We start from the raw sequence: 26768 nt of genomic DNA, 5'->3' as shown, positions 1-26768 counted from the left end.
GACATGAAACCAATTCTGCAAAGGAAAGAAACTGAGATACATTCATGCATATGATTAAAGACTGCAGTTGGAGAGATGATACAGATTATTTATGTGATTTTAAAATAAACACATCTCATCCTCTGAGCAGCTACTGAAAGAAACATCTCTTACGATGGATCCCAAAATTGCTACTACATCACTTGAGATGGGAATTTAATTAAATGAATGCTTCAATGGGGCATTCGGAGGGGGGGAATTAGCCTTAGTGTCATGTCTATGTGTCGAAGGAATGCTCACAGCACATAAGTTATTGTGTTTAACTTGCAGCAGGTATGTACAGTCACTGACCATACGCCTGAGAAAGATTGTGCACATGTCCACGTCAGTGCATGTATTTGATGTTAAGCGTAGGTAATGTGCATGTTACAGTGAGGAATTACGAGTGTGGGGTCAGGGGAGCAGTTTTCCGGCATGTTCTAACGGCAGAGGCGTGCTTCTTCAAGCTAAGCGAACTCGCCGCTGTTGCTTTGCATCCTGCTGCCTGTCGAAAGCTGCCCTTGAAACAAAGCTGCCGGGGTCAGGAGGTCACGGCACAGCACCAGAATGGAATGTTCCTTCCTGGTTCAAGGTCCAGCCTCCAGAGCCCGAGGGGCCCAGAGATCATTTGAGACCACCGGCACATGCTCCATCTATTTTACTCCCCACCTCTCTCCGCTTTTATCTTTCTCTGCATGCTTATTCTGCTGTGGCCTACTTGCTGTGCCACTCATCAATTAAATTAAAGCCGAAAAGTCATCTACACTTCTACATCATGATTACATTTCCAATCCAATCCAACTTTATTTATATAGCACTTTAAAACCTCCAGACCAAAGTTCTGTACAGAGATGTATAAAAATTTACTCCGGCATCTAATACAACTCAAATTGAGTGTTTAGGCTGCAGTTGTTTTAATGATGATTATCTTCCTGATTAATCAATTATCTTCTTGCTCTATAAAAAACTGATAACATGTGTTCAAAGACCACGATGGCATCTTTAAAAATCTTGTTTTAAAACAGCCTGAAGATAACTATTTAACTTTGACATGAAACTACTTGATAAGCTGAAATAAGGGATTGTTCAGATGTTCTCTTTCAAAAATAGCAAACATTTAAAAAAACGTACTGTTATAACAAGTTGTAAAAATGATCGGAAATATAAGCTTCTTGAGCATCAGATTCCCAAAAGTTACACATGCTAACAAAACTACAGACAGCGCAAAGAGGTTGTCAGTAGCAAATTGGTCATCGCGGAAATCTTTCATCCTATGCCAGCAGAAACCGCTTATAATTGGTTCCTGTGGAATTCATTTCATCCCTGGTGAACAACTCCACACACACTGCAGCCTGACAGGATTTAACCACAAACACTTCAGGTGTTCTGTCCCAGTGTGGCAACGATGGAGAAAGAGTGGGAAAGATTATGTTGAACTCTCAGTGTTGTCCCAATGAGCTCCTGTCTTAACATAAAACCCCTATTTCAGAATATGATTGCAAGGCATGCACACACAAATACAAATCCTAAACCCATTCAATCATTTCCTCCCACAATCTCTTAGGGTATCACACTCGCTCTGCCTCATTATTTCTCATACACACACACACCAGTTAGAGTCCACTTCAAGTGAGGAATAAGTCTTCCTACACGACATTCGACAAATAATAGCTTTAATACAAAACTTAATAATCAATATAATTGTACAAGGAAACAATTAAAATAATCACACTCATTTCCTCAAGCCGAGTCCAACATCGACATGAAAGTAACAACAGCAATAGATGTTAAGAACTCCATTGTTGTATACAACTGACTTTTATTCACAGCGACTGACTAGTAAGACTTGGTGGTTAAAAAGAAAACGCATGACAGAGACAAATAAATGTCCTTTCTGAGTGAGGGAAAATGTGCTTATTATGCTCTCGTTCTTACAGGGTGCTGCGTTGCTTGTTTGGGAAGGCAGGGTTAGGCTTGTTATGCTGCGGCAGGTTTGGGCCACCTTGTTTCACTGCCAAAGCCAAGGTCAATGCCATTGCCCCAGGGCCAGCAGACAGGGGGATGGGTCCCCACTGGGGAATGAGCAGGAGGCTGAGCGTTGGAGGAGGGGAGGCGTAATGGGTGGAGAATAAAAAAAGGGGTGGGGTATTCTGCCCTAGTGCACACAAAAAGGTCACCGTTTCCCAGATAAACCCCCCTCTCGTCGTCCAGCCCCTCATGACCTCTGACCCCTCTATTTATGAGTCAATGGTGAAACAGAGGGAGAAGAAGGAGGATGGGGGGGTGCAAGGGGAAACACACCCACCCAGAGTCAGCAGTGACTAAAGGGGGCCTCATCCACAGCTAGCTGAGTCGGTCAGGAGAACAAATGCTCAGGCCACCGTCACAAAGCAGAGCCACCAGAGGCTGCACATCTCCACAGCCTCTGCCTGTTCCCAGCCACTCCACTGCCCTGCATTTCACAACTAACAATAGGTGCTGCTCTGCTCCGAGAGGTACCCCAACACACACAAACACGGGCTGGAGAGGGGAGAGGTGGCTGAGGCCCAAAGGAGAGCTGCTGCCTGCCCATCACTGACCGGCCTTTGTCTCAGACTCTTCTGCTTATTGGCCAACGCAGAAAGATTTCCTGATCCCTGCTTAAACAAAGTGGGAAACTGGACTCTGGGCCCCTATGTGTGTGTGTGTGTGTGTGTGTGTGTGTGTGTGTGTGTGTGTGTGTGTGTGTGTGTGTGTGTGTGTGTGTGTGTGTGTGTGTGTGTGTGTGTGTGTGTGTGTGTGTGTGTGTGTGTGTGTGTGAACAACTGAAAGGGCGATAACGTCAAAATATAACCCTTTACTATTATCTCTTCTTCTCACACCTCCCATCTTTCTCTGTTGTTATGACTGTTTTTCACACATGTTAAACTAAATGTCTGCCAAAGGAGAAGACAGGAAGAGGGAGTTTTTGAGTTTTTTTTATTGGTGGATGGTGCAGACCCTGTAAAGGCTTTTAACTGCCCAATCTGGCCATAAAGGCGCCGTTAAGTGTAGTGAAGCGCGGTGACGGGGCAGTAGCGAGAGCTAGCCAAGCCCCTAGTGAAGCCTGGGATCATAGGAACACCAACATACCCTTTGTTGATGAAAGTGATTACCTGTTGCCTAACCTTTTCCTACACCATATCCTTAATCTGAACAATCCTTAAATACGATCTTCATTATGTGTGGACCAAACTAAAAACGTTTTAATGAGGAGGACCCGAGAGAACACACTACTGCAATGGGTTAAGGTGACGACAATACACACATGCAGGCATCAAACCACCGGATTAATCATATACACGTGCTTGTAACAGTCAAAAAAATCTAACTCTTTAAACGAGTCAATGCACAATTGCTACGTGCAGATGGGAAAGCCAGACTCTGGACCGACCTGTCCAACCTTCAGCCCGGCCTCTGCTCTCTCTGTCACCTTTCACCTCTATTACTGAGGAATTCCTCCCATGAGCCTGAAAAAAAGGCAGAAGGAATTCAAGGTACCCCCTTTTCCTTTGTTGGTTTGAAAAAAGCTAGGGTGGTCCCGAGACATCCGGAGACCCACACAGACACATCATTTTGACGAGCACAGATACGGTTAGATCAACACATCACAGACGCTACACAATCTTTAAACAACAATCCCAACATTGAACTTGAAGTCCATCGAACACTTGATTATAGTTGAAGCTGAACTTTGTGTAGCAAACAGGTAAATACAAGATGTGTTTGTTCAATTCATCACACTGTCAAAAAAACACATGTTCCACTCATTGGGATTACTATGTTGACTTCTTAGCTTGTTAGCATTGAGGGAATCTTTTTTTTTTAAGTCAACATTGCCTTCTGTTACAATTCGATAAAAAAGGCATAATCTGAATGGGCATTATCTGGATGATCAGCTACAGTGTACACAGCTGATGAGAGCAGCTGCTGGTCAAGGTTTGCTTTAGCATTCAAAGATCTTTTGAATCTGTTGCTCATTATGTTGCCGTCTCTACTTTCTTTCCTGTTTTCTTTATTTAGTTTTTGTGGGTTTGATATATCTTAGAAATAATTGGTAGTTGGTTTACACTTAAATATCTTTCCTTTCCTTTCCACAATGAAAGTATGTTGAAGGCTGTGATTCTATGTGTGTCTGTCTATGTAACATATAGCCTATTGCACCTGTAGTCCTATAGCCTATTGTGTGTATTGTGTGCCTCTGAGTTATTCTTGTATAAAAAGCACAAATCTCTTTGTCTTTTCTAAAGCGCTATACAAACACTACATCACCCTAAGAAAGACACAAGTAGGATTAAAGCCATGTTCAACATGAAGACGGTGCGCCTGGAGGAATGAGCAAAATGCTATTTTGAGCAGTTCAATATTCCCATCTCCCAGCTAAACGTTTCCCCACTCACCACAGTATCCCTTCTCCGGTTTAGTGTCTTTATTTGCCAAGTGATGTTGTTTACACAGGAGGATATGTTTAGTGTATATGGGTGCCCGGTCAGCTTCACACAGCAGCTCATCCCTTATATTACAAGGCAGCTCTGCACTAACAGAAGATTGTTATAGCTCTCCATGCATGTCTGTGCTCTGCAGGGAGAGTCCTGTCAGCACAGTCAATATTTAAGCACAATAGCAACAATTGAGCTCATGATTTTGTTGTATCAGTTGTTCATTCCTGACACTTGGATACAGAGGTGATTAAATAAATGTAATACTACAAAGCAGGTTGCATGTAGGACTGAAAATAAGGTTTATTTTCAATATCAATGAATCTGCCTAATTTATTAGATTAATCGATCAATCATTTAGTCTATATAAGGAAATAGTAAGAAATGTCCATCCTAGGTTCAAGTTCAAGGTGAGCCTTTTATGAAATATTTGCATAAAAATAGTCACTTCAACAATTAATAGATACAAAATAGGGGGTATTTTTATATCGATGAACTAACTGTTACAGCTCTAGATGCCTGGCCTTTTTATTTCTATATATGCAAAATAAGCAACAAAAAAACAAAAACAACAACATGTAAAAAGTGGTTCAAGATTTGATTCATAATAACTTGAAAAAAACGTTCTGAATTGGTTTGGAAATCAAACAATTTCCCCCCCCTCATTAATTGTCCCCACACAAGGCATGAAGAGTATGGGGTCTCTTGGTGATTTTGCACTGCTTCATTTGAAGATATAATTGACAATAGGGTTTCAAATGTTTTCTGTAAAATAACAACCCAGAGTGGACAAACAACATCTTTATAGGCATGGGAGAATAGACACATATACACACCTACATCATATTACAACCATGCAGAGCATTGGAAAAGGACCCACTTTGTAACCACTTCTGAAGAGTTGATCACTATTCTAAAACAGGAAATAAAATATCTTATTCATTGCCACCAATTCTAAATCAACTCAAAAAGAGCTTGCATAATCAGATCTGAGTTTTTAGACCGCAGGTGTACAATAATAAATCTGTTTCAAGTGATTCTACACAGCAGAGGCCAGAGCTCTCACCCCATCAGCCTGCCTAATCAGTACAGAAAAAATAACAAAAAAAAGCTTTTTCTTCCTCAATCCTTTTGACACTGTGGCAGACATATGGAGGGGTGCTGACCACACAGCGGGAGGGAACACTCAGGTTTAACATCAGTCCTCACACCTGCCTGAAGGGAGGAACAGGGCAGGCATAGGCCATGTCCTAATGCACTCCTACTGCCATCTGATGTTCTCAAGACAGGAATATCAATGAGAGGTGCACTACCGGCAAATGGTAAGAACAATGACTAATCTATATATGCTTTTTGGCACAAAATAGCAATACCATATGATTTTTCCTCAACAAATATGATAAATGAAGGTATTACTGCTACAATGTAATTGAAAGGCAGTAGCATGCATGAGCAAATCTTGATTTCCCCCCCGATTCAACAGGTTTAATGTTCAAATGTCAAAATAGGCATATATGGCATTTAGTCAGCTAATCTATATGATAGAGAGATTACTTGCTTCGTGGCAAGCGAGCAGAGAAGAGCATGCGGAGGGGGTCGAGGGCGGGGTTTGGCAGACAAAGGGAGCTGCAAGGAGATGTAGGGATAGCGCTATAGCATTCACCCAGGCAGGAGGCCATGGAAGGGGAGGGGACAGTAAGCTTGGAAGGTGATGGAAAGCCACCTTCTACCCTCCAAACACAAATGATGCAAACTTGCAAATACTCCCACATAAACAGGAGCTTCACATAAAGCACTCACGAACTGGTGTCTGAGTCTGAGGAGCTGCTAGTGGCAACTCATCCAAGAAGATTTTAAATGTTGCATGCTGCAACTTCTCATCTTCTGCCATAGCTACACGTGTACTTTGTAATAGACTCTGGCCAGTCACCATCACAGCTATTTACATTTACACCCCTGAAAGGACCTAAATTCACAGTGGCATGGGCATGAACTGAGACACTTTTACAGGCATCCTGCGTCTTCTCCTATTTCATCCTTTACAGCCCTCTGGGTTCATCTTCTCTTTTTTATTAAAGTCTCATTCTGAGTCTACCATTATTAACCGCAGTTAAATTCACCATGACCATTTCAGAATTAAACAAGGTGGAATTATCCTCTAGCAGCCAAAGGCTCTGTCTGAAGAAGTAAATAAAAATAATTAACACTTATAATACCCATTGTACTTGCATTGATTGCATATTTAACTATTTATGCTTTTTACTTTCTTCATGTTTGCACTGACTTTGCCTTTGTATCTCAGCACACTTCATATTGTGTTTGCAAAGCTTTCCAAATGGTCCCTGAGGTCAATTGCAGTCTCTACAAATTAATGGGAATGGGGAATTTAAAAAAAAAAAGTTTAACAAAGCTTCAACTCTTTACAATTAATTCCAGACAAACAGACAAAAGCAAGTCATTTCAATTGATCCTAAAAGCTATTTTGTAACAGGGGGGCTTTTGTGGTGTGTTGCCTGGTGACGCGGATGTGCTGTGGGGGAGGGGCGGGAGCCGTGGCCAGGCCCACTGTACCAAGCTTGTCATTCAACCAAATGATGAAAAGCTTCCTGAACGTGAGCTAATGAGGAGGTCCTAGAGAAACTGAGGAAAGAGAGAGAGGACCGGACCATCAAAGAGATAACATTTAGGAGGGAAAAAAAGAGTTTCCCTGACCGGCCGCCGAATTAAAGGGGCAACGGGGAGTCAGTCCTAACAGCCCCCGACCGTGAGCTCACACAAATGGTTGTCAAGCAAATAAAAAGTGAAATTTATGGAGGGAGGTTGTGTGGAGAGTAAGATGGAAGCGTTATCCACTGGGAGGGCTATAAAGAGGCGGCAGTAATCACACCACCCTTTGCATCACAGTGGTACAAGTCAGAGCTCTGTTGTAAGAGGGACTATAACACAGCAAATTACCTCAAAAACACAAAAGAAAGCATCAACATTAACAAACACACAGAAAAAGAAAACAAACACTAGTTAGTGATCTTTGTTAGGAGAGCTTTTACTTGTTTTGGGCCATTTCTCTTCATAAAATAAATGAACACTCTTTATACTAAATTATTTATGTCTCTGGTGGGCACCTATAGTATGAAATAGACCAGTTATTATCCAAATCCCTTTAGAATATACTTCACCTCTAACATTAAACTCTTTTAAGACCTTATATTAAAGACCTAAAACATAAATGTCTGATAAATTGAGGCTTTAACAACAGGGGAACACTATACTAAACAAGAGCCTGCAGGTACCTGGAGGCAGAGCAGTGGAATGAAGCTGGGCGATGAATGATTATCATTATTCTGAATGTACAGTACAAAAATCCTCTATTGAGCTTTCCAAAGACGCCTGAACTGAATGACTGCAGGTAAAAAAGCCGTTATGCCTGCTTATGAACAGCCCCTAGGTGGGGAGTAAACTACCAAAACTAATGGTGCAATGAAAGCCTCGTTAGTATGAATTCTAAAATAATTAGAGCATTTTCATACACTGCAAAACCAACTGAAAACCAGTTAAAATCCACAGTTATATACTAACATTACGGTTTTGGGGCAATAACTTAAAATACAGAAGGCATTAGTGAGTAATGATTGGTAACATGGGGACAATTTACAGTCAGAAGTTCTTATCTCGCGAGTCCTTTTGAAGGGTCTCGGAGGATTATTTCTAGTGATGGCTTCTTACTGCCTTGATAGGAGTGGGACTCCATTAAGGAGGGACAGACTGTAATCATAGCAGAGCCTCTACTCATTCCGCACCTCGCCTTCAAAGACTGCTCCATGCAACACCAAAGTTCAGGGGTCAGAGGTCAGGATGTGAGGTTCAGTAATCCTTCAGTGCCTTCTCAATCAATACAAGACGAAAGGAAGCGCTAAAAAGATCTGCAGGGGGAGTAAAGCCCCGTCAAAACAGAATATTTCTACCCTGAATTCATTTGAACGTGATCCACCAAGTCCAAGGTGTGATCCAAGTCAGGTTCATTCACCAAGATGAAATCAGTATTCAATCCACAGCTTTTCAGAAGCTGATGAGTGATGGAAGACTACATTTCCACAATCCTTCATTTTTAATGCTCATATACAGTATGAATACTTCAGTTAAAAATGCAGGAGTTTTCTTGATATTTCAATCAAAGATCTGTGAAGCATAATTTGACATTACATTGCAACACCGTAACAAGGCTGATGCTAATTTAACAGATTAATGAGAGATAGTGTTGCATGGTCCACTGCATCACAACTCTTTCATTGATATAGATTGTCACTTTTATCAAGGCTTTAACTACACTATTCTCACTGGAGTATTCGTCTATCTTCACATTATTGGAGAGACACATTAATAAGCCAACTTAGAGTATACTTGCTAAATTATTTACAAACACAGAACCATTTCTGAGTGATCACCCACTTAAAATTGCATCTCAAAGCACATGTTGATTTATCTGGAAATCAAACTCTTTCTCACTCAAAATGGTTTATTGAACAATTGCTACCAGATCTTGATGCCATAAATAATACACTGCTGAATACAAATCATCAGATTATTTGTATGTTTATCTGCATGCTTTTCAGGTGATGAACATGCTATTTACAAATATGTCAAATGAATTGTTTGAAATAAAAATGAGGGGGTTTATACTGAAGATTATTCCTGATGCCAAACAAAGTAAATGTGATGAAAAAAGCCGCTACAATCTGACCTTTGAGAAGAAAAGCCTTCAACGGAGGCCTTAAAAGGTTGCATGTGTTTGACAGCGACAGCCACTGAGCTGAAGTGACTTTTCCCTTCGTCCAGCGAAAGCATCCCTGCTAACCCCCCTATCCTGCTGAGTGGAAAAGCTGTATTGGCCACAACAGCACAGCAGTGTGCTGTCTACACATGGCTCGGGAATCAACAGGCTTCTGTGAGCCTTTGTCCATCTCTGTTTTACAGTGTATATATAACAGAGCCTTTCAAAAAGTCTTAACTCAATGCAGAGTGCAACAGTACAGTATCTCTAGAAGAGCTGCGGCAACATCTCAGCGTGTCCTCAGAGGAATGTGCACATCAGAGACGCTTTTGATTTTAAGTAAGTTGAGAAATGCACTGTGTGTGTTCGAGAGAGAATAGAAGAAAGGAGCGCAGAGAGTCAGATCGACTGTGATATGATTAAAACATAGTAAATGAACCATGGCAACAGCGCTGACAATTTCATTTGAACTAGAGTGGCTTCATATAAGAGATTTGTGGTCAAACTGGGGAAGATTGATCTCGATGCCTCCACCAGTGAGAGGGCAGCTGTGTAGCTTCGAGCTTATTGCACTCCTACAAAGCAGCTTGGAGACTCTCAGCGTGAGGGCTTGTTAATGCTAAACTCACAAGCTTGAATTTCCCATCAGCACTGTAGATGAGCAATAGGCCCAGACAGAACATTGAGGTGGTATCTCAATTTGCTACTTTTAAGGTAATACGGTCAGATTTAAAGATAATAAAAGACAGAATGAAAATACCTAATTTGTTTAATCTGTTTAAAAAAATTAAGTTTCAAAACTGTACATTGAGGTTTAAAAGTAAAGTGACTTCTGTAAGCGTGACAGTGGAAACCCTAGGTGGTTTTAGTCATTTTTTAACAGAGCTGGGATAGCTTTTCCCCCGTTTTCATTCTTAATGCTAAGCTAACAGCGTAATATATATTTTTTGAACTGCTGCTACTCGTTTTTAGCCATGACTGTGTACTTATTCGTCTCTTTTCTTTTTATTCTATTACTAATGTGTGTTTTTCTTATCTATATTTAATAAGTTATCTTATTATTGAATGCCTTTTTTTACCTGCTATGCCACTTTTGCTGTAAAACTGTAAAAATAGCAATTCTGATTCTCATTAAGCAAACTGCATATTGAACAAACATTAATAACATTGGACAAGATTAATCTCTACTGATCTAATTCTTGGCAACAAAAAAACATATAATAATAATAATAATAAAACAAAATAACTGTGCACCACTATAAGAAAGAAGAGGAGACTTACTGGCTGCCTGAATACGGGCCTTGCGGCTCACCACCAGCCCAAAATAATTCTCGGCCACACACTCGTAGTCGCCCTCGTCCGACGACATATCAGATTTGGTCTTCTGGAAGTGAGCGATCAGTAGTGAGCCGTTGATGAATGTGGTGTGATGCTGATCCTGAGTTAAAAGCAGGCCGTAGTGCCTCCACTGTATTGTTATTGGGGGGATGCCGTCGACCTGGCAGTGCAGCATGAGGGGCTGCTCCTGTACCGCGATGATGTCCCTGGGCTCCAGTCTGAAGGACAGTTCTGCATCGCACATCACACCTGAAGAGACACACACACACACACACATTACTGTTTCAGGTCACCCTTGAAAAAGAGATCTTTTGATCTCAAGGGGCTTTCACCTGGTTAAATAAAGGCTACAAACAAACAAACAAACAAACAAACTGTATAGTTGCACCTGAAGGTTCAGTCCTAATCTTGTAAAGTATTTCAACAATACAATTTCAACTCAATGTATTTTTCAACTTATAGTTTTCCTAGGTTTGCCCAGTGGTCATGGTTAAACTCCATGGAAGTTCCAGAAAAAGCTAATAAGTTGACGATGCCTTAAGATTTAATGATTAACATGTCGACCATGAACCACAACACTGAAGATGCGTTTACCCATCCATTCATTCCTTTTCCATACCTACTAACCACTACCCAGGGTCATGAGGTACTGTAACTGGTAGTTGCTAAGTAACATTTCACATGAACTCTCACAATATAAACAAGAATGTGTCTCATGTCATATAACTAATGGCATCACAAAAGGCCTTACAGCTTGTGACGCTGACAATTGAGCGGCCCGACCAAGCAAGGAGGCAGAGAGAGAGAGTTCCAATATAACCCGGTGTGGGCATTTATTCATCACTGTGGGACATGACACACAGCCTCAATATGACTGTCTCCCCTGAACACAGTCACTAGCCACCAGGATCTCACACCCACACTAACAAGCAAACAGAACCTAAATACACACAGACTAATCAAACTAACAAGACACAGGTGAGGGGGGAGGAGACAACGCAGGGCACCAGGTGACCACAATCACCAGTAACAGACAAGACGGGAATTAATGCAACTTAACGTCATGACATATACACGCTCAACCATATTATTCGCACCCTGATTAATCTCAACCGCTGTCATTCTTACACCAGCATAAACACTTTCGGCGCTCTCGCTAACCCCCCCTATCTTGCAGGTGGAGCCGAGGACCCAACCAGCATCTGCCAGACGACATTCCAATTAATACGGTGTAATCATTTAATAAACACTACCTCAATAATTAGTATAAATTATGTAAAAATGTGCAAATATGCAATTCCAAACTGTACTGTGCAATCACGCTAATAAAGTGCAAACTGTTCACTAAAGTGCTGAGTGACATTTCTGAGCAAAAGGGAAGTTGTTTCATAAAGTGCAAACCCACACGTGCAATATTACAAGGCCCGAAGCCGTCAGTCCACAGTAACGAAGTTACCTTAGTTACACAGCTAATTAATTAGAAGCCTTGGCAAATATACCTCCAGGCTACAGTCACAAGGGAATTCATAGGATCGAATGCACCATATGAGCATGTGTATTACTGTACAATACCCACAATGACACGCACGCACGCACGCACACACACACACACACACACACACACACACACACACACACACACACACACACACACACACACACACACACACACACACACACACACACACACACACACACACACACACACACACACACACACACACACACACACACACACACACACACGTATGTCTTTATGCGTGCCAGCAAGGACTTTGTCACCGCTATACCTGTTCTTTTTATTTTTGTTATTTTTACTCAACACAATATGATATGTTAACAGTACTAAATCTATTTGTGGCTTTGCGTTCCACGTCATAATGACATGAAGAGATCAATTTTTTTAATTTTCGGTTTCTGAGGGCAAAGAGGGGGGAGTGGGAGAACAATAAATAAAGGATGTAAACAGCCTGACCTGACTCGGTACTATAGAAGAGGAGCTTAGCGGGGCTCTCTCGGTATCATGTTTCAGCTGCTGATGGACTAAGCACTACCAGTCTCTGCCCCAGGCCCTGGAATCTGGTGGGAGGGGGCCAGGGGAGGGCAGTGGAGGGGGGGCAAAGCACAAGGGTCAAAACAGAGAACCTCCGGCTTCATCCCTCAAATTCCAGCCGAGAAATACTTCCCCTTAGGTGCAAACATTCATTGACACACTTCTCCATGAAGATCCCATATGGAGTATAATGCAAAGAAATATTTCCTCTTCCTCTCTTTTACTCTGTATCCTTTTTTTTTATGTGACCCCACCTCCTTTTTTTTCACTCAACAAGCACGGAACGTAAATGGCCATGGGAACAACAAGGGGGTGGTGGTGGAGAAATATTTAACCCTTAGCTGGCAGGCAGTGATCCCCCTGCCTAGGCTGTAGCTCTCCAAAAAATGATGCTGGCCACAGTGCTCCATCTCCTTTGGTCGAACAAAGATCCTATGTTTCCACACGGGAAAGCAGCCAGCAAAGAAAAAAGATTCTGCAGCCACACATCCAGTCAGTCACACTTCATGTTTTGATCAAAATATGGATAGCTCTCAAATAAAGTAAGCATTATATACTGTGCCAAATTATGCTTCTGGACACATTTGAGGAGGAAAAAAACATGAACATCAGATCAACTGAAATATACTGGAGGCTTTTATCTTCCTAAGCTGTAAAATAGGGTTGTGCTAAACTTGAGAATTTCTTAGGGGACACTTATTTGAGGACTCATCATTTACTTGATTTCATGGACAGATCTGTCACGAAGAATTGTGCAAAAACACCACTTTACATCTTGTGATTACCAGAGATGTGCTCATAAGTTTCTTTAAATCATTCAGTATGAAAAAGGCATGACTGATCAAAGAAATAAATCATAGTTAGTAGACTAGCAGAGAGTAGCCCTAAGAAATACATTACTCAATGTTTTCACTCTCAGCAACTAACTGGATGATAACAGTCCAGTGTCGAGGTGTAGCAATGGCAGTGATTTGATTAAAAAGCTTTAATGATGTTGTTTATTCTTCCTTGTTACTTCAATTAATCAGTTTCTTCCATTAGCTAGAACAAGGTAAGAGTTGTTGTGCTCCGGCTTTCCTAATAAATAAAGCATGCTGCCTGAGTGACTGGCTAATACATTGCTGAGCTCCAGGTGGGTAGAAGGTTACAAACAACAATGTGACAAAGGTAAGTGAAAAACGTTTTGAATCATCTGACATATTGAGAGTCAGAATGCATAAGAGGACTCAAGAAACAGGGGATGAAGCGCTTTGTATGGTTTATGTTAAAGTCATCTGTGAATGCTGAGCATCCAGAGGGGGTGCAGAGAGGAGAGCACAGCTGTGGAATCTGGTGGCAAGAACACCGGCTTTCCAAAGGAACACATGTTCACGGACATGAATCCATACATACGTGGATTTTCATGGTTAGATAAGGGGAGGGACACACACACACACACATCCTAATGCAGAGGAAAGAGACACTAGCATGTCGGATTACCGGTTGAGACCAGAGACAAGTGTTGGCTAAGTGTGGCTCATGCACTGGCTTACTATTGACAGATAAGTGTGGCTGGCTGGCACAAAGGTTTACTGCTGCTGCAACAGTAAAGTTAGGGTCTCACACCAGCCACTGACAGAGAGATGTACTTAGCAGACAAACCACTGGTAGAGCTCAGTGAGCTCAACACACACCACAGGCTGCTTACTGTCAGCAATATCATATGATTCCCCTATACGTTTTGGAATTGATTTAGATTCAGTATTAGTTTTGTAATAATGCTACATATCACAACATTATCGTATAGTTATATATTAAGAATACCTAACTAAGCATCCATCTGTTGCAGCTCTCTCATATTTCTAAATATCCAGGGTAATGTGCTATGACTGACTCCATTATGTTAGGTGTATTTAAGATGGGGAATAATGTTTTGCAAACTAGACAATGATTGTGAGTTTATCCTCCATTAATTTCACTGAAATGTAGATGGTAAGCTGAGGCAGCATTTCCACTTTGAAGAAAATGATGTGCGTCACCTATATTCCACATGAGTGGTGAGTATTAAACAGGAATACACTTACAAACCTATAAGCATGACTTAAAAGGTGTCCTTTGGCATGCACAGCAAAAGTCATATATTTGCATTAGGATCAAGTATATCTGTATATTAATAAAACAATACAGGTCACAAGTATACAATACTACATATAGTATCTTGATTTCATTATGAAGCAGTGTCCGCCTAAAAAGCAATATTCATTCTACTCGCAGAGAAAATACAATGCATGAAGCATTAATACTTGTATTCCTTTGTATAGGCTTATACTTGATACATTATTTATTAATATCCTTTTTTTTAGCTTCATTAACACTCATAAGCTTGTAGTTCCAAGTAGTCAGCCATTCACTTGTTATAATAACAGCAGCTCAGTGACGATCACAGAGAAATGACAGTAATATAGGTTACACTGGTGCAGCAAAACAATTCTGAGAAATAGTCCATGTGTTGGCATGATAGAAGATGTAGGGCAGCTGTTGCAAAATCACCTCTCAGGGTACTGTACACTCTTTTTTCTCACAGAAGTATTCACCTGAACTCTCTTTCTAGAACAGTAATATACTACATTCTGGTAGCTTTGAATGAAATTGGTTTATACAGCAGACAGTAGATAGGGTAGGAACATAAACAGTTATGAAGTGAAATGAAAGCTCTCAGTATTTTCTCTTTCATGCTATAATTTAACATTGATACGGTCATATTGACTGAAGCTTGAAAGACAAAGCTAATGCAGTCACTCCATTCTTTCAAAGCAAACTCATGCCTTTTTGATAAACCATCATTTTCATATCATAAAATCTTTTGAATATCTACTGCCTCAGAGTTGTTCAGGCCATTAGATATAGTGCAGTTTTTCTTCTTATTGCTTCTTATCATCTCTTCTTAAAATCTCATAAAATGTGCCTTTATCTTAACTGGATCCAATCTCAGAGGCAGACTTAAAAAGAGCTTCATTTATTTAATGTGATTGCTAGATTGGAAATACATCCATCACAGAGTCTGTGTTTCTGAAGTTTTTGTTCCCAGACCCAGACTGAACATGTTATGAACCACTGTGTACTAGCCTTTGATTCCAGTCAGGGCCTTTGAGGGTCTCTTTGTGTGGTATGCTTTGCAAAAACTCAATGCTCTCTCCTGCCTTTGAATTACGGGGCATCACATAGAGAGAAAACTGTGTAAAAAAGAAAATTTGAAAAGAAGAAGAGGGACAGTCTTGACATTTAATCTGTACAAATATTCCTCCCAGCAGGCAATAACCAGTCTTTTAATCTATCCACAGAGCAATAACCACTGTCATTTCACTCTGCCACGGGGTTGGTGTGCAATCGGCTCTACAGTCAAAAACTCCATCTACTTTGCAAGTCCCAAAAAAGAAACTCCATAAACTTTTGAAAGTGTGCCACCTTCCAAATGTAGATGGAAGAGTTAAGTAGTAGGATTTTTAAAAAAAATCACTTTTAGGAGATGGAGGTAATTGTCATTGCATTTCAAAAGCCTATAAGCAAAATACAAAAGTACAACCCCTTATTATCTGGTTTAAATACGTTTAGTAGTATTTAAGCCCTCATCCCTCCCTAGGTGCTGACTTTCAAATATTGAGACCATGTGATTAACAATAACATTGGGTAAGGGGCTCTCCTTCTGCAGCTCTGCTATGGGACGCCTGATAGAAAGGGCAGTCATGAGGACAACTACAGTAGAAAACTAAGCATTTTTCTGCATAATTCACTGATATTTTACTGGAAAAATGTGACTTTCTCACTGCTTCAAGTTTCACTTGAACATTATTCTAATCATGTTCCACAAAAAATATACATGGAAACACAACGGAAACATGTTGACTACATTGCACGTGGCTATACTTATGTTATTGTTATGCTCATTATCGATGTAGATTTGAATATATTGCCCACAAGAAGTAGTCACATGGCGAAACAATACCATCAGCTTGCGAAAACGTGTGAAGTTCTGCAGAATGCACACGGAATTTAACTTTAAAAACATTATCAGCGTGTCACTCAGTAACCTGCAGGTACAAATTCCGCAGTGCACATGGCTCCAGGACCAGTCTCCACATTGGCATTTACAGCCAAAATGCTAATGGGTCGGAAAGGGGCCAAGTTCAGGGTTACTGGTCAGCAGCACACTACCGCTGCCTGCAGCATGGACCAGGCTCCGGAGAGAAGCTCACTAACAGTGGTTAACCTCCGCAAAGCCACTCTGCACCACTAAACTCTCTACCGGTATAATAAGATAATGCAACTTACCAACTAAAGCATTTAGAAGTATTCCCAAAAAGCACGGAACAAGGCGGCGGCGCCTTGTGGATGCCATTTAAGCACTTAAATAAAAAATATTCCAGCACTTGCAGAAGACAACGTGAGATGAATAGACGGGGGTAAAAAAAAAAAACACAGAGATATCCAGCTTCAAGCACTACATGTTCCGACCTACACTGCTATACTGTTTGGTGGCTCGCTGGGGTCGAACACACGCTTTCGCCATTTTAGCCATCTATCAGGAATCTGTCAGCATCCCGCTCTCTCTCTCTCTCTCTCTCCTCCTCACTCTGCTGTATCCCAAAGACTGGCTCTCTCTCTCTCTCTTTCTCTGTTTCTCTACCCATCTCTCTCACACACACACACACACACACACACACACACACACACACACACACACACACACACACACACACACACACACACACACACACACACACACACACACACACACACACACACACACACACACACACACACACACACACACGCTGAATCTGGTCTCCAAACAAAAGAACCGACTGCTGACTGTTTCGCTGTAAGCACGAGAAACCTGCAAAAACGGCATTATTTCTGCATGTCAATAAAACAACCACTTCTCTAAGCAAAGCAAGCCCACTACTTATAGTAAATACACGATACGAATAGGCTAGTAGAAGGCCAATACTCATACATGTATTGGGATATTCGTCATAACCATAATAAATAACTATGATGTAATATTAGGATAATGATGTTTCTACGATAATCCGGATGAATTAAGAGAATGGCACAAAACATATTTATTCTATCATTGGTTGAATACATATGAACAAAGTCGCCTAATTGATGCAACAAATAACAAAAAACACCATGCACCTTGTGTCCACATTGAACACGTGGTTACTAGTACTGTGTTTCTAAAACGCAGGCAGAATTCCGTGAGCACAACAAAAACAACATTATGAAATTCTGTGACGTCAATTTGTTTTATTTTTAAGGTTGACATGATAAATAAACAAGGAGGACCCCGAGCACTCAGTTACAACAAAGCAGCGGTTGTTTTAACTGTACTTCATCTCCCCCTAGTGGGAAGACGAATCTCAACAAAACACAAAAACGGTTTGGATATTGCAGTCCAGTAAATGAGGTAATGCACGGTAATAATAATCCAACGTCCTCTTTTCTAGTGCACCATTGTTTTATAATGCAAGAGAGAACACAAATTGACACTCCCACAAACTAAATAGGTAAACAACAGAAATAAAATCATTAATGAGCAGGCTGTGATTACGTTGCAAAAAAAGATTTTTAAAGATAAACTAATACGCTCTTGATTGATTTGATTAAATTATTTAGTGTTAAGAATACCAGAACATACTGGATGCAAATGTGATGTCTTTTAATTTTTTTAGCTGAATTGAAGAGTAACAAAATCATTATGAAATTATCTTAAAATGAAATTATTTAAAAGCAAGGGGTTAGGGGTTAGGTGTAAGTGCACGTGTCGTGAGAAATAAACGAAGTCTCTTCTTAACACTTAATTACAACAAAGCTCGGGTTGTTCACTTGTACTCGACCTCTCCCTAGTGGACCAAACATGTACTTCATCTCTTAAAAAGAAAACAACAAAAACATCTACAGTACGCTGTCACCTATGATGCAGTAGCCTTTCCAGTACAGCAGGCACGTGCACACATAAATGGGCTTGAGCCCCTGCCCTTTTTCTTCCTCCAGAGAAAGTGCCCTTCCCCCCCCCCCCCTTTTTTTATTTTTATAAATGAATATATATCTACTGCTGTTTGCGCACAGTTTCCCTTTCCAAAAATATATTGATTGAATGCAAAATTAAAATATCAGGTCGGGAGATTAGACTTTGAAGTTCCTATGCTCTCTCTACCCTCCCTCCTCACGTCTCCTGCACAGCGGTGCGGACAGTCATCGGCAGTCACTTCAGACAGACAGACATCGCAGCACCTCCCATTTTGCTGTGCCATGTTATGCCGGCTTTTCTTGGCTTATTTTGAAGGTGAGTGGTGATGAACAAATTACTATACTGCCACTGCCTCGAGTTTACAGCTAATTAGCTAAAAGACAATAACAAATATAGTTAACTATGGTATGGCTACTAGCTAATGGATAAATTATAGCTCAAGGTTTAGCTTTAAGACCATTTATCATGGGGATACAGGCTAATGTACTGTACTTAAGGGGAGACACTTAAAGCGAATACAGTAAAATGTGTATCTAATAACGTCATCATAATCGCCACATTGATATGCAAATTAGGCGTTAACTAGGCTTAATTAAAATGCGCTAATTTGCATGCAGTTACCAAGGCATTGCAGTTGCTGTCCGTCAAGCCGGCATGTAGGGCCGCCTTCATGGATCAGTGAAAACGCTCACATAAGCCGTTAGCCTGGGGGTGATATGCGGTGGTGCGGTGCAGCTTGACCCCCAAACCTTCGGCAACAGCGTTCCAACGCTCCGAGGTTAACTGAGAGCCACGGTCAGAGGCAGTGTTCCGCCAGACCAGGGCTGAGAGGGCGTCCACCCCGAGAGCGGAAGGGGGGGGGGGGGGCGGGTGTTTTGAATTTTGACTTGAGCCGTCCCTTATAGATACTGTCTTTTTACTTTTTCATTGCAGGTGAAAAGGATCAAACAAAAAAACATATCACCTCACAACTTCCCCAGATAGTTACTTATGTCACGCCAGTATTTCCGCTGAAATGTAATGTTTAAATTAGTGCTGTCAAAATTATCGCGTTAACGGCGGTAATTAATTTTTTGAATTAATTGCGTTAAAATATTTAACGCATTTAACGCATGTGCAGAATGGCCCGCCCCATACGTGCCACCAGTGGCAGCGCCAGGGTATGGCTGGGGTAGGCTACACCAGGCCCGGACTGGCCATCGGGAGGACCGGGAGGTTTCCCGATGGCCTGGCCTGTTAAGTGGCCTGCTGGCCTGAGGATTGTTTTGGTATGTGAACGCAACGCTGCGCAAATGTGGGTCTGACTCTGCCTCACAGAGGGTGACTGGCTGTCTACATGATGTGGCCTGCCGACATGGCCACTTTCATACAGATCAAGCTCGGGAGGGTGTGTATGTGTGGCGCGAGCAAGCGAGAGAGAAAGCGCGTGCACTGGTTACGTGTATTGTTGTTGTTAGCATCCGGTGCTAGCTAGCGGCGCTAACGGAATGAGCTGTCAACAAGGTGGAGGAGAGTCCTCTCCTGTCAGACTGAGAGACTGATAACTACAGCTCAGGTGAGGTAAAGGACTCTCTGAGTGTTTAGATAGTTAACTTAGTCTAAGTTCTCTGTGGGTCTCAAACGGTTTGGTCACCATTTATGTAAACACATATTTCCATTTGAAGGGGGAGTGATTAGTAAAATACGCATGAATAATACAAAAAAAAAAGTTAACTAGGTGAAAAAAGGCAAGATAAACTTTTAAAACTTGTTGAGAGCTAAAAACTAGTCTTTGCTGCTGACTCAAAGAGGAGCAGGGGGAGAGGAGGGAGACAGGAGAGGCTGGTTCAGGAGCACAGACACACTCACAACTATAAATGAACCAAAAACAAATAAATAAACAAGTGTCAATGTTTTTTCATATTGGATATGGTATGTTATTGGTTATGGCCATGTTCTTATGATTTTATGATTATTTAAATGTATACAGTTCTGTTTCATATGGGTGTAGTCTCTTTATTTCCCCCTCAAAGTGCACCAGATTGATGCATTTAAGTCCAACATTTAAAAAAAAAAAATCTTCCGCGGGGAGCATGCCCCCCGACCCCCCTAGAGGATTTGAGGTCCACCTCCACTTAAAATATGTTCACATGGATAGGTTCCTAAATAGATTTGCACTTTAAAAAAAAAATAGTAACCCATGTCCATATGTTTATTCTGGGGTAGTTTTAAAGTTTATGGCTATCACTACGGGCAGATATTGACAAATAAATCCAGGAAAATTACACAAAAGAAAACTGGTAGTGGCCTGGTTGGGTGTATAATTCCCGGCCTGACTTATTGTCCCAGTCCGGCTCTGGGCTACACCCATACCAAGAAATGGCTTAGCCCCACCATGAAAAATGATGTTAAAGTAAGCAAAATAAAGCCTGCCAACTCGCGCGGAGTAAATTGCACAGACAGCAGTTAGTAAGATTGATTTCAGTAGCCACGGGTTTGAACATTTTTGTCACGTAGTGATCGTCTTCTCAATAGAACATCTTTGATAACGGCGTGGTGTTGTTGCAGGAAGTCCCGACGGAGAATACTTTTGCTGTAGTACAGGGGTGCACATATCTGGTACGCAGGTTATGTGCGTAATCTGAAATGCGTACCGTCACTTGTGTCACAAAGCGCATTTGCGTACCGACGTACTTGTGAAGCTTTTCCAGAAGGCGGTTAGATTACCGGACGACAGAGTCGGTCTCCGTGTGCACAGACAGGGCTGCTGTTAACGTCGGTCTGTACAACGGAATTGTGCCAAAACTACGCCAACCGGCTGCCGAGGGAGACTCCCCCCCTTCACTGGAGAACTGCGCTAAAACAGCTGATCACAACGTTCACACTCTGTGGTCACGAAGTACTCCACGAGCCGCCGCCCCCCCCCCCCCCCCTCTGTCGACTTTCCTGAAGTACTCCCCCGTTGATAGAAATCAACACGTAATGAATTAAGACCCCACGGTTTGATGATTGATAGGTGTGTGGGTTGTCTTTCATTTTGACACACAGAAAATGTTATAATAAACATAGATACATACATACTGTATGTTAAATGGATATATCCGCCTTCTTTCCATTCCCACAACAATATACATAAATAAATGGCATATTTTGGAAAATAGTTCGAATGGTGATTAATCATGATTAATTCATTTTTAAGCTGTGATTAATCTGATTAAAAATGTTAATCGTTTGACAGCCCTAGTTTAAATATGCAGATTAGCTTTAAATCTATAGATTAATTCAGACATGGTAGTAAAACGAACACCATTTATATGTGTTTCTTGGAAGTTTTATTTCCACTAGAGTGAAAGAAAACATGGAAGCAAAATAGACAAAAATAACAAGTACATGAACAAACTATCTTTGTGCCCTTTTTCTCACTTGAGCACCTGCCCCCCAAAATGTATGTGCACGTCCCTGCAGTACAGTATGTATGATCACTGAGATGCTCAAGCGTTAATCTAAGGGTGCCGTCTATATGTCTTCAATGTTGTGCCATGATTAGGATTATGGTTGGAAAATAATGCATTTTGCACTTATGAATGGATTAATTTCCAAGATGTAAGCAAGTATTTTATATAATTAATTAGTTAATCTTTGCTGTCTAGTGCCGAGAGACGGGAGTCAGAGGTGGTGTGTCAAAGGACAAAGCTAGTTTAATATTAGACATGAAACAGCATGTAAACAACTTCAAGCCCGGGAATAACTGACCGGGGAAACAGTAAATCCGGCTAACTCAAATGTCCGTATGGAACAATACCCCCACCCCCATAGTTCCGTGGGTAAATTATGTCAACCCACCACAAAAGCCCCCCCAGAATTCACCTATAGTCAAAATCCTCGCGTCGGGGACGAAGGACCATCCGACCCCGGCGTGTACGGACCACAGGGGCCGAGGAGGGCGGGGCCGCAGGTGAGGGCACGGGCGCCAACGAGGGCATCCCCAAAGGGGGTGGGGGGCGGGGCAAGGGAGGACGGCCCTGACGTGGGGGCAGAGCCAACTCCAATGGCCTGGAAACGTCCACATGAGTAGGCTTAATCCTATCGACGGACACAGTTTCAGGTCGGCCACCAACGTCCACCACCAGGCTCTTGTCCCCGTGTCGTATGACCTTGAACGGGCTGTCATAAGGGGGCCGTGCTGGGTTGCTGTGCTGCGACGTGGGGACGGGCGTGAATGTCCCGGCTATCTCCTGGCCGCAGACCAGGGCACAGTGGCGGCCGGAATGAATTCCCCGGGGACCCGTAGCGTCTGGCCATAGACGAGCTCGGCCGACGAGGACTGCAGGTCTTCTTTGGGGGCGCACCTGAGGCCGAGCATAACCCACGGGAGCTTATCCACCCAGTTGCTGTCCGTCAAGCCGGCACGTAGGGCCGCCTTCATGGATCGGTGAAAACGCTCACATAAGCCGTTAGCCTGGGGGTGATATGCGGTGGTGCGGTGCAGCTTGACCCCCAAACCTTCGGCAACAGCGTTCCAACGCTCCGAGGTGAACTGAGAGCCACGGTCAGAGGCAGTGTTTCCGTCAGACCAGGGCTGACAGGGCGTCCACCCCGAGAGCGGAAGGGGGGGGGGGCGGGTGTTTTGAATTTTGAATTTTGACTTGAGCCGTCCCTTATAGATACTGTCTTTTTACGTTAGTGAGCCGGATCATTTGGCTCGGCTCTCTTAAAGCGCCGGCTGTTTCGGCTCCCAAACGGCTCTTCATGTTACCACAGTTTACCACAGAGCCTCAGTTTTGCCGTTGCGAGGCTCTGGTGCTCACAGCTCACGCGCGTGCTCCACTAAAACCCCCCTGCTCATCGCGTCCAAATCGTGCACGTTCCGTGTTGTCCTGTAGCAGGCACCTTCGATGTCGGGGAAACGATCTTCAAAATACTCCGAAAAGAATCCCACCAGACTCCTTTGCCCCTCCAACAGAGGGATGTCCTTGTCCTTTTTCCTTTTCGTCATTTCAGGCGATAAAAACTCTCGATCTTCTCTCGAATTATTAATATTTTTGGACGCCCTTGGCTCGCGTTCAGGGCGTCCCGAGCTGAATAAGGGCATCAAATGACGGCAAGACGCTCCCCTGGCGGAAACGCTGGTCAGAGGAGAGGTCAGATGGGGTCCCGAAGCGCGCCACCCACGTGCCGATGAAAGCGAGGTCGACGTCAGAAGCTGCAGTCGAGGTGAGGGGAACGGCCTCGGGCCAGCGGGTCGTCCTGTCCACCATCGTGAAAAGGTAGGTGAAACCGTGAGAGGGGGGCAGTGGACCAACGAGGTCGACATTGACATGGTCAAACCTCCTCTCAGGAACCGCAAAAAGTTCGAAAGGGGCCCTAGTATGGCAGTGCACTTTAGCCCGTTGACAGGCCACGCATGAGTCGACCCAGGACTTCACGTCTTTTTTAAGCCCCTGCCATACAAACATCTGCGACAACAACTTAACGGACGGTTATATCTCACACAGGCTCCGCCCTCTACTGGACTCTATGGATACTACTCTCAACCCTGCTATGCGAGCCTTCACACACTGAGTTTGTATGAACGTAGCCGGCCAATCAGGGTGAGCCTACCTGAATGCGCGCGCAGGCACACAGTATATAAGGCGGCCACGCCTCCTGATCCTGTCATCCTTTTCTCTTCAGTGAGCAGGACAACACCTCAGAGAAAGTAAAATGTTTAAAAGAAGAAGAAAGAAGTTATCATACCTTCATGGAGTCGCCACTTCTAGAGACCCGGGCCTGTCCTTCGTGCCCTGGCTTAATAGCGGGCGCCGATCCCCACCACCTCTGCTTCGAGTGTTTGGGGGACCAGGATATGGCCGAGGCGGTGCCATTCAGGTTCGCCATTCCAGCGGGGCAGATGGCTCCGTTTGCCAGGGAGGAGGATGACGAGGACTTCTCGTTGTGGGGCACTTCCATGGAAGTCCACCGCCCAGGTCTGTCCGCCAGGACTTCCCCTTGGTGATGACCATGGTGGCGGAGCATGGCAGCCCATCTGCTCCCAGCGGGCAGCAGGCTGGGCAGAGAACCTCTGCCCCGCTCTTCATAAAGGGACGCAAATAGCTTTCAACTGATTGCAATGTATTCCCATCTGCGGCGGGATTTGACGCTCATGGAAGCACAGCATTCGTTTGTGTCGGCTGCCCTTATGCTGCGTTCAGACCGGACGCGATGCGATGTTTGGGGGCGGCGCGATTACATGTAAAGTCAATGCAGAGATGCGGACAGACGAGAATTCGCTCCGACGGCGAGCATGAAGCGGTGGACGCGGCGCGAATCACGCGATTGAGGTGATTGAACTGTGCCGCGTCAAACGTGACGGCCCCTACACACGGCGGCGTGCGTTGTCGCTTGCTGGCGGGGGGGGGGGTTGAAACTCGACCAACAACCAATCACATGAATCTCCCGCCCCAGACACACAAGCACGCGGTTTGATTGGCTAGAGCTTGTACTGGCATATGATTCGATTGGCTGACGCCTCCGTCGAGGCGTCAAAAGTAGAACATTGCTCTACTTTTGCAGCGAGCACCGCGAGAGAAGCTACGCTTTGCTCCCATAATGCAGTTTGGCGAATCGTGACGTCACCCCATTCAAAGTCAATGGGCAGAAGCGTTGAAGCGGCAACGCACGCCGCCGTGTGTAGGGGCCGTCACGGTAGAGCAATGTTCTACTTTTGCCGCCTCGACAGAGGCGTCAGCCAATCAAATCCTGCGTATGCAAATCTAGCGGCCCCTACACACGGCGGCGTGCGTTACCGCTTGGCGGTGGGCGTGTCTGAAGCTTGGGGATTTTTTACGAACAACGCGACCAACAACCAATCACATGAATGTCCCGCCCCGGACATACAAAGCAAAGCATTCACGCTACATCCATGCTGGCTAAATATACTGTCTATGCTTGCTAGCTGTCCATTCAAACGAAGTACACTGGATATAAACTCACCAAACAGGCGAAAACCTACCAGTTTCACCCACTGTCTCTGCCACCTCCCCCCATGCCTGGCTCCTCCGGTTTGTATCCCTGTATGTAAAGAGGGACTGGTGGTCATATAGTACCGCCACGATAATTTTCTCCTCCATTTTTTGACATATGGGAAATAACTGCGGTATGGCTCTCCCAACATACACGCGGTTTGATTGGCTAGCGCTTGTAATGTCAGATTTGCATATGCAGGATTTGATTGGCTGACGCCTCTGTCGAGGCGGCAAAAGTAGAACATTGCTCTACTTTTGCAGCGAGCACCGCAAGAGAAGCTACGCTTTGCTCCCACAATGCAGTTTGGCGAATCGTGACGTCACCCCATTCAAAGTGAATGGGCAGAAGCATTGAAGCGGCAACGCACGCCGCCGTGTGTCGGGGCCGGAGTTCAATTTTTTCAACTCCAGCGTCAAATTCACTTGACGCGTTCTCGCGGAAGCCAATCAGAGGTGAGGATCTCAGCCTGCCGTTACTGACGTTCAACCAGAAAACATCAGCCATTAGCTGTTAGCAGTTAGCACAGAGATCACAGCTCCTCATATCTGTTCAGAAACTGTACAAAAGTTAAACAAGTACAAACCACAGACTGTCTGTGTCATGGCGAATACAGTCGCTGGTTTATTTATGTCTTTAGGCCGTTGTTATGAGTGTGGAATGAGCATATACAACGTTAGCTTAGCCTGGTCGACCCAATCTGCATTCAGAAAACAAGCATAAGGTGTTTCGCCTGCCGTCTGTCTGCAGACTTGTCAAAGCATTCATTCATGGTTTTTACTAACCAGTATCAGTATGTTGTTACGTCGGCATCATTTAGAAACGTGTATTACAATTTAATCACGGTAAAATATGTTCATTTTGTTGTAGTTGTAGCTCCCGAGCCAGCGCGTCTTGTTTGAATGATGCGAATAAACACAGCTGGCAGCCGCGGTGAAACTCGAGCGACTAGAGCGATGCGATAGGAGCGTTTAGAGCGAAGCGAATATTCGCATCGCGTCCGGTGTGAACGTCCATTCCCATTGGATAACGGAGAATTGTACACCCGGAAGTAAGTATTCCCCTTACTGTAGATTGATTTGACAGTGCAGGGCTGCCAACATTTGAGTTCAGCTTGGAGTGAGATTTTTCTTTTGGTGA

At 43.4% G+C, this 26768-nt stretch overlaps 1 protein-coding gene across 1 annotated transcript in view; it reads right to left on the bottom strand.

Annotated features, from left to right (window-relative positions):
- The window catches only part of igdcc3 (immunoglobulin superfamily, DCC subclass, member 3), a 62357-nt gene extending 45223 nt beyond the window's left edge, over positions 1-17134 (bottom strand). Inside the window, exons 1-2 of the mRNA XM_034218154.1 lie at positions 16943-17134; positions 10525-10830 (exon numbers count right to left, since the gene is read on the bottom strand). Of these exons, the coding sequence (XP_034074045.1) occupies positions 10525-10830; positions 16943-17009 (373 nt within the window). The 5' untranslated portion in view covers positions 17010-17134. The remainder of the gene's footprint in view (positions 1-10524; positions 10831-16942) is intronic.
- Positions 17135-26768: the final 9634 nt, after the last annotated feature.

Source organism: Gymnodraco acuticeps, unplaced genomic scaffold (assembly GCF_902827175.1).
Source record: "Gymnodraco acuticeps unplaced genomic scaffold, fGymAcu1.1, whole genome shotgun sequence".
Lineage (NCBI taxonomy): Eukaryota > Metazoa > Chordata > Actinopteri > Perciformes > Bathydraconidae > Gymnodraco > Gymnodraco acuticeps.
The sequence above is the reverse complement of the archived record's forward strand: the minus strand, read 5'-3'. Positions and strand labels throughout refer to the sequence as shown.